The sequence below is a fragment of the Schistocerca gregaria genome, chromosome 4 (assembly GCF_023897955.1).
Source record: "Schistocerca gregaria isolate iqSchGreg1 chromosome 4, iqSchGreg1.2, whole genome shotgun sequence".
Lineage (NCBI taxonomy): Eukaryota > Metazoa > Arthropoda > Insecta > Orthoptera > Acrididae > Schistocerca > Schistocerca gregaria.
The window spans coordinates 401072528-401082502 of record NC_064923.1 but is presented as its reverse complement, the minus strand read 5'-3'; the positions used below and the strand labels follow the sequence as shown (position 1 = coordinate 401082502).

General features: G+C 32.8%; 1 protein-coding gene across 2 annotated transcripts in view; it reads right to left on the bottom strand.

Moving 5' to 3' along the window:
- Window positions 1-227: 227 nt before the first annotated feature.
- The window catches only part of LOC126365897 (serine/threonine-protein kinase Genghis Khan), a 323790-nt gene continuing 314042 nt past the window's right edge, over window positions 228-9975 (bottom strand). For both annotated transcript variants that reach the window (XM_050008618.1, XM_050008619.1), the window contains exon 32: window positions 228-9450. In XM_050008618.1, the coding sequence (XP_049864575.1) occupies window positions 9334-9450 (117 nt within the window). In that variant the 3' untranslated portion in view covers window positions 228-9333. The remainder of the gene's footprint in view (window positions 9451-9975) is intronic.

Below are 9975 nucleotides of genomic sequence, written 5' to 3'. Positions count from 1 at the left end.
GGCTATCCATTAAGGATACAATAACGAACGTTTTTGTTACAATGATAACTGCATAGTGGACTACCATGCTGCAATCAGGACAATTAATGGATGAAAATAAGGTTCATGTTAAACAACAGTACTGCACATACGAAATATTCTGATTTGTTTGTTATTGTGTAATAGAGGTACATTCAATAAACAGTGCACTGGAGAGGTTCAGGAAATTCAAATAAAACAAAAGCAAATAAATGTAACAACTTTATGTCAAAATGATACAAATGACAATTCAAAAATGATATTTGGGATTGCATTAAATTTGTACCAACAATTAAATACTTTAAACCAGACTTACAAGAAGTCAGCATCTTCATGTATGGAAGATTAGTTGATGCCATATAAGACTGAAATTTATTTACATTCCGTTAATGAAAAATAAAAGCAATGTTGCAGTAAAAAAGTTATTTCAGTCAATGATTACTATATTAAATCCTATTTAAACATAGCAGATTCTTTCAGATCTTGGCAATAAGGCATTAATAATGTTCAGTACACGATAAATAAAAATACTGAGCATTTCCAAACATTGTAAGCAGAATAAAAGAAATTACAAATGTTAAGTATGTCAAGTGATCACACTGTCATTATTTAACTAAATTTATTACTAAAAACCACACACATGCACACAGAAACACACAAAATAACAACAACATAAATAAGAAGCTTAAATATGAATAATATACAAATAAATAATTGTTTAACATTAACAACACAATATACATATAAAAAGTCTATACTCGAAATATATGACAGTTACAACACAAAGGATTTTCTTATTCAGTAGTTTTATATCTCTCTATTTAGCAGTCAGTTAATGCCAATAACAAATAAAACTGCACTCTGAACAGATTTTACAGTTATAGCAGCAACCAATCTACCATACATTATTCTCTGGCACACTAAAAATAATTTCTCAAGCATTTTGCACATTAGGTTAGTTCTTAGACAGCTACTGGTTTCGAGCAGTTCCAAAATTTGCGATGTTCAATATGAATTAAACCATTCTATAAGAGTGGTAGCATTTTTCTTTTGCATTCTTTCTGATGAATCTCATGAACAAGTGCAAATTAGTAAGAATAATACTCTTCAAACTTACCATTCAAACAACGTACAGTATAGTCTCATAACAAAACAGTTTGATCACTGTATCTCTGCAGTAATGGGTTCTGTGGCAGAATGGACAATATTACTTTAGGTTACCAGATTTCTGAAGTGATTGTCCACTTCTTAAAATTTTTTAATACACTACCACTATATTTAGAAACTATTAGTCTTTGCATAACATATACTGAGAGGGTAAATACAAGTAAGTGAAAGTTTTTGAGCTGATTAATGTCTGTCACTCTTTTAGTATCCTCTGTTCTATTAGAACAGAAAATCTAAGTTATATACTTTGAAACTAGTTCTGCGACACCAGACTGATTTTTGCTTGTTTAGACTTCTTGTATGCACAATTACTGATTCAATGATCAATGGAGCACTCTGATAAGCTACACTATAAAATATTTTTTGTTATGTATGGTGGTGGGTAATAAACTACAAAAAATGAAACTGTAGCTCTTCGGATTTCAAATTTGGCATTAAACTGGTGTACATTTCCACATATCTAAAACATGTACAACCTCTCCAGTGCCATTCTGAAACACATGCACCACCAACTCTCCAACATCAGTTTTAGGAACATAAGAGATTCGGGCAAACTTTATTCTTAGAGAAGATATAATTTCAGTGGCTTTTCAACTGTATTAACTTTACTTGCAAGAAATTCAACCAGTACTGGAATGAAAACCAACAACTGTATGCGACTGCATCCTCGCAGTGGCATTTCTCTCTGTGTTTACAGCCAGTATTTTCTGTTCAAAATGAATATGCATTTTAGTAACCCACACATACATGAGCAACTAACAAAGCAATGGACGGTCTCCCAGTTTATACTGCATCAAAATGGAAACTACAGCTAAGTTAAAAACCTTTCCCTATGACAATAAAAGAATGTTGGAAAAATACTGCATTCTTACCAAATGACATAACAGAGATTTCAAAAGCTCGGTTTACAAATTATATGGAGTAGCAGGGAAATTAAACTGCCAAGAAGCAAAATGAATCTAAAGGTTTTTAAGTAACTTTTGTTCTCTAGTTTACTCTTTGCAGCTCATTTTTCATCAAAGCTGGATCAATAAAAGACGAGATGCAGTAATTTTTAAAATTATTGATTATAAACCACCAACATTTTTTTGTGTTCATGGAACATTTTTGTAATAATGATTTAACAGCCCATCATGTATTAATTGGGTAAATTTTGTTAAAAAAAGCCACTTTGCCACAGAACTAACAAATACCAGGGACATGTTCAAAAGAAATTATTTGCTTATACTTTTTGGTGAGCAGTGATAAGAGTTTGTCAAACACACTGAAACATTCCACGCTATTATGCTACGGCTTTGTGGATCCACCTTCATTCCTATCAGCAGAGAATACATTCAAGGAAGGTGTTGTGTCTTTGATGTTTGATCTCTTTTCAAGATCTGTAGATGTAAGAAAAACCTTCCGATTTTCAAGAGTGTCTAAGGCAACACAAAATAATAGCTCAGGGCATTTTAACTACCATAACAATTCTAGGTGTAATAGTTTGGATTTTACAAGTAGGAGGTAGTGTCATACATTTAAGTACTACTCCAACTGGCGCACTATCTGGCAAATACATTGATTAGTGAAGATCTGTGAGGCAGTTTTACATTTTACAAGACTCAGTGGCAGAAGTTACTCTGTAATGATGTTATTGCCTCCTTAAGTAAAAAAGTTTACAAAAGGAGTAGGAGTAGAATATCCTTATCTGCTTCAATCTGAGTTACTTTTTACTCTTCACATTTTGGAAATATTTTTAATACTGTTCTTGTTTAAAGTGAATCCAATATACAACCTAATCAAACAGTGGAAAGTCCGGGATTGGGTAGCAGCTATATGAGATGGATAGACTGCTACTCACTACATAGACGAGGCATTGATTCACAGAGAGGCACAACAAAAAAACACTGCTAAAAATGGAAGCTTTTGGACAATAAAATGATCCTTCTTCCAAAACAAAAAACACATATTCACACAAGCACAACTCAGACACACAGGGCCACCACTCTGGGTGGCCCTATATGTGTGGTGCGTGTGTGTTTTTCTGTATCAGGAGGAAGACTTCTTTTACCTGAAAGCTTAACTGTTTAGCAGTCTTTCTGTTGTGCTTGTCTGTGACTCACTGCCTCTTCTACGAGGTGATTAGTAACCTATACTTTCCACAACACAGGACTTAACAGACATTTCAAGAAGGGATATATGGTGGAGCTTACCAAAATAAAAGTGACTAAATAATGTCTGTCAATGACTATTCCTCACTCACATTGGCAACAAAGTACATTGGCATGAAGCTATTCACTGAAGAACACAGCTTAATCAATAAGAAGAAAATCTAGTGGAATCATAAAGATTAATTAGTTTTTTCACATAAAACATAGCTGAAATAAGAAAAGCACATATAACATGAGAACGGATTAAAAACTTGATGTTTACAGGGAAATGCAACAATACAAAACTCTTGCTGTTAAAAAGACTTTATAAATAACATTTACAATTTATGAATTTGTCTCAGAATAATTCAACTGAGACAAAAGAAGTGGCAAACAACATGTATTTATGTGTACAACTGTCCCTCCTCCCCCTCCCCAAACACACAATTACATAACCATTGACATGATTGTCCCACTACCAGTTTATAGCGTTCACTTCGTACCAGTACATATCTAAGGCTTAATTTCTTCCCTTCTACCTGCTACCCCTGTGCTTTTACCTGTTTCTGTAACTATTCCTCATTTCCTTCTACTCATTTGTGCCTCTCACTTCCCTCCTGGGTATTAATAATTGCTTTTGTTTTATAAATTACACTGTGTAATGTGTCAGTCTTATTATTCTGATTGCCTGAATCACTCACGTTTTGGTGCACACCTTAAATAATATATCCAAAATATCTTCAACATGTACCTCGTTTCAATTCCTGTATCAGTAAATGGATATAGTTTTAACAAAGAATATTCTCCAATTAGTGAGGGGGATATCAATATTTGAAAAGCTGCTGGACAGTACAAAGCTTTCAGAACCTAGGCATGTTTTTCTTAGGGGAAACTTTAGGCAGAGAGGAGAGATTGGAGTTATAACAGATATGTATCTTATGAATGAAGCCAAAAAGGAGGAAGGACTCCAATAACCAGACTAGTGAAGTCATGTCTACCCCTTTATTTCTGACTTTTTAATGTTTCTTTCCAGGAGAGGGCAGGTACTACATGAATGCCTGACTTTATGATACACCCTTTTGTATCTTTTAGTTTTTATCATATTATTTCAGCCTCATTGAATTTCAGTAAATACAGCCATGTTGTCTTCATACGTACAAAAACTCCTTTAATTTATGTTTATAAGTTGGTCCATGATGCCACATCTAATGTTACTTAGAGCTCCAAACATCAAAACCTTTTTGATGATTTATTCACTGGTTTAGGTTAGGTAATTTTCTCACACCTAACATATTCACTTATTTGTGCCAGAAATTTATCTAATTCTCTAGTTGTATTAATAAGACTAGATGATGAATTTTTAAGGTTACAATTATATAACATTCTATGTTTTCCATCTACTCTCAAGGTAATTGGAAATGCACTCTCATGGTGGTTGGAAATGCAATCCATCCCGCATTCTTATTCAATAGAATGCAGCTGTACACCAAAGAGTGGAATGTGCTTTTTGCATTGACACACAGTTTTTTTCCCCTTTATGCCATGGCTATGCTCAACATGGATTTTGTCACATACGCAAAATAATGGAATGGTAAATACAATGTCCATTACAAAATTCCATTTGGGGCTCTTAAGACAATTGTTCGATAGCTTTCATCACAATGTAACAGTTGGAATTTTTTCGTTCTTGGTGACACTACATAAATTTGATTATTACACATACTGTATGTAGTGATATTGAGTCACAAACATAAAAAAGATTCAGAGAAAAAGTGCACCAAATATGTAATGAACATTGAGGAACAGAGTATTAAGTAAACTTATTGTACTCTGGAGGTAAACATGCAGGAGTGGGAAACATGAATTCAGGAAAATGCTCCCGCTACATGACTAGGGCTCAAACAGACAGCAGACTGCCAATAACTGGGCAGTGAAAGGTTTTGAAAACAGCTGTTGTTTTGCACAGGAGATTTCATAACTGAAAAAAATTTGATTTACACTCCACTGAATTAATTTAGTATTATTGCTTCTGGCAAAGATACTAAGCTTTCAATAACAAATGATTATATGAGTTAAAATAATATGCAAAAAACAATCTAAATAATCCATTCAGACATCAAATCTCTCCATGTGGTATTGAAACTGTCAGTGGTTGAAGTTTCAATACAAATCATCTCCTTACATAAATAAATCTGTGAAAAGCAGCAGTTCTTGATATTTGACTTTGAATTTCTACACCATGATTCTACATGAAAATACCAAGAAAGCTTCAATTAATATTATAAAAATATAGTCCTAAAATGTTGTTACAAGACGGGTTCTATTTACTAAAAGTACATGAAAAGGAGAAAGGCAAAAGTAAAAAAATGATCTAAGTACTTCATCAAAAAATTCAGCAATGCATACAAATGAATGGGTGCCATCAATATAAAATCATGTTTACTCTAAACCAACACAATCACAAGAATAAAATTATATTTGAGATACTGATGTGTCCAAGAAAAGTGAAACAGCTACATGCATGACAAAAAGTAAAAGATGTTCATCTTGACTGACACAATTCATATCCTTAAGCGATACTGCAAATGTGTGAGGGGTTTTCTTTTTTGGAGATGTGGTGGCAGTCCACTGTTTGATATGTTAGTACGCCATTCTCTTTTTCAAGCACTAATAAGGCATACTTTTGTCAATATTATGACAACCATTGTGTGAAATACATAAGAGCATCGAAGATTCTCTCTACAATGGTCAGCATATTTAGTCTTTCCATTTAACAATAAAAATACAACAACGGATTTAATACTGGAACTGTAATTACGATATTTATTGCTGTGGAGTGCCTCATAAGTCAATGTTATGCTCTGTGAGGTCTTGACAAAATAGTGCAATATATCAATCTGAAAAATATTTACTCTTTCACACACACACACTACAGATGGTTATGCTTTCTTTTTAATTCCATCTTGATATCACCAATGTAGCCAAATTTACGAAAAGACAAGCTATGTTTCATTGAAAACAAAATGTTTTCATACAAATTCTGAAAGACACCACCAACTACTCTTTGGTGACACATGCGAAATGGATGTGTAGTTCACATTCACAGCTATTTTACTGGATAGCCTGGTAACCAAAATTTAATTTATTGTTATAAATGGTCACAAAATTGAATGCTATGAGTGAAATGAAAGTCAGAGAAACTTACTGATTTGTTTTGTTCATTAAATATGAACTAGCCAGAAACTGGTACTAAGAATAACTCTATCATCATTTAAATTTTACTGGTGATTGCATTTTTAAGCAGTCCTAAATCTGACTGAAAAACGTTTACTGTTGAATAATAGGAGAGATTCAGACATAAAAATCATACAAGCAGTGTTAAAAAAATTAGATAAAGAAGACAATAAAAGGAAAATATGCAGGTTATAGCTTATACATGTAAGAATTATGACATGAACTATTAATGGAAGTGTTAGAATACCAAGCAACATTAAAATTCTTTCAAAGGCAGATATACTCAAAAATGAAAATACAGTGATCACAGTAACTGAAGTATGTTACAGGGAGAATTTTAACTAATACAGTGAGAATAATGCAACAGCCAATCACACATCTGTGTAGATTATTCTCATGGGAGATAAAAAAACTCTATTCAGACAGTGGGTACTCTATCTAGAATAAACTTTATCACAGATATTACTTTCTCAACTACTAACCACTGCTTTCAATCCTGAGCATATTGTTGAAACTGTAATTTTTTTACATTTCTATTCATTAAATTTGTCATGTCATTTAAACTTCTAAATTTATTATAAATTTCCAACATATCTCACAGGCAATGAAAGAAAGAAAAATGCTTCCACCTCACATGAAAATTTATACGGGCACAGAAGTACAATGATAACCTTTATATTACTGATACAAAATGCCCTGATATTAAAAAAAATTATGACTTAAAACTCAGAATATCCCAGACATTAGTGCAGCACCTAGTGTGTACTGTGATCCTGCAACAAAGTCCCTCTGTCAAAACTTAAAGGGTGTGAGTTAGATTTTTACTACAGAAATGAATTGTGCCCTTTTTTTCTGTAAGTGCTGTCCTAAATCTGATACATAAATCATGTGAAGTTCTAAATAAAATAAATTACTAATGCACAATGAACAACTAGTCCACAAACATGATACATTCATAGTTCAACACATCTTGGAAAATAAGACATTTACTTATAGCTCACATAAAAAATGAGACAATGATTTAATATTTAACAGCTTCATGGCATGAACGCTGCTTAAATTTGTTGTGGAAACAAAAACTGGAGAGAGAGAGGTGAGCTCATGGGAAAGATAAAAAAAGATGCTATCTATCTATAGGCACTTATCACCCAACACACCATGATCGATGGTACTGAATTTTTAAACAGTTTCAGACAATGCAATTGAGTAGCAAAGAAGTAAGTTAGCACTCCTGATGAATTTCCACTTATCCCTTAAACTTTACATAAGATTGTGAAAAAACAATATCTAGGCATTTCATTATTGTAGCACACTTTACAGCACAGGACAATCTACTTGTGTAAAAGTTCAGCACCAATACAATAAGTAATCAATTATTTTTGCTGCGGTATATATTCCCCTTCAGTCAGTTTTTAGCTGTACAATAATTTTAAGGAACCTTGCAGCACATTTCCTGTACACAAATGAAAATATCTAATGTAATATAAATATTTGGATTATTTAAATCAATGAGAATTGTTTCAGAAGGATTACACAATGATAATAAATATATTTAAATATAAAATTTGAAGTTGCAGAATATGACTGAATTACAAAACATACTGCTTAAAAATTTGTACAGTTAGGCATTGGATTATTTCACCATTATTGTTAGCATTCCCTGATAAAATAAAACTATAATCATATTCTTAAAAAATGAACAGAAAACATATACACAGTTGTAATGAAATGCTATTTTACAAAAGGGCCCATACTTCACTCATTTTAGTGCACTCTTAACATCCACTAATTCATTCCGAAGACACATGCACACACATACACGCACAATCCTCCTACCACAGCTATGTACCAAATGAGGTAGGGCCACCTAGTCCTTTACTACCGACAATGTTAATAAATATAATATACATTTTCCACATATGTAAAGTCAATTTTTGTAGTCTCACTAAAAATAATCACAAATTGTATTTGGAAGTCCCTCATATCTCAATACAGAATGCAAACACTTACATATATAAACAAAACCAAAAAGGAAACAAAATGTGCTTGGCAACTTTGTTCCAAATTTTTACAATGGAAATTTTCCATTAAAATTGTACTACATTATATACCAGTAAACTAAACTTGAAATAAAATTTGACTTTGCAAATTTCCGCATGACTCTTCAAGACTCGACCCATTTCAACATAAGCAACTTATGTACAAAATATTCTGATTTTAATGTAAGTACTAGAATTTGCAACATCACAAAGAAAAGATACATGGAATCATAGAAAAATTTAAAAATACTGAGAGATGCAACAAATTTAACTTACAATGATTATCATCCTCTATACAAAACTGTTCTTTACCTGCAGGGTGTAAATAACAACTGCGTATAACACAAAATGAAAGAAAATTAATGATTACATACCAGATTTTCAAATTTATGAGCTTCTTTCACCTAAAAATTAGCAAAAGGCCTAACACACATTGATGAAAAATAAAGGCCATGCTGCTCCTCATATACATATGTATTTATGCTTACTCAAAAAAGTCTTGGAAATGAGAAAAACAAACAAAATTAAATTAGTGATATTATGAAGGAAAAGCAAATGACTAAATGTAAAATAATATGTTTTACTTACGTTACACAAGTACTGACAAATGCGTTCTGTATTATACCATCTGTATGCCTCTCCTTTTTGCCAAAATGTTAATGAAAATAACACACAGCTTAATAGCATCAGATATCATTGATGCGAGATTGTTTCCCAACAGTTTATGTACAGACCAATAAATTAAACTAGCTGTCATAGCTCGAAGACCCGTGGTCATGGCCAGGACTTGGTGGTGTACTTGGATTGCTGCTATTGTTGGAAGCTATTGAATGTCGTGGACTGCCACCACTTACAGTCTGGTCCTACAATATAAAAAGAAAATACAAATAAATTAAAGATGCTTATCAATGCCATTTAAAATTTCCACACACACACACACACACACACACACACACACACACACACACACACACACACACACACACACACACACAAACAAACAACAATTGTACAAGGAAACATCTATGCTGAAGAGTTCCCAGCCATGCCTAGTGATCACATTCATCAGTTTCAAGATATTTAGTGTGGGCATTATTATGAAAAATGATACAGCAAAATCAAAATTTTCGGTAATTTCAAGCCTTGCAGTGTGCCCCAGTCTATAGCAGGGGACCGGACAGGGTGGGTAGCAGAATGTGTGTGTGTGTGCTAGTATTCATAGAGCTTAGAAGTAAAGCAAAATGTTCACACTAGTTTCATTAAAATTGTGATAAGATTTTTTTATTTTTACAGTGAGGAAGATTTCACATCTTTTCCTGGCAGCTCTACTGTTTTGTGTTTAACTTAAAATGGATGAACTACATATGATAATTAATGATCATACAAAA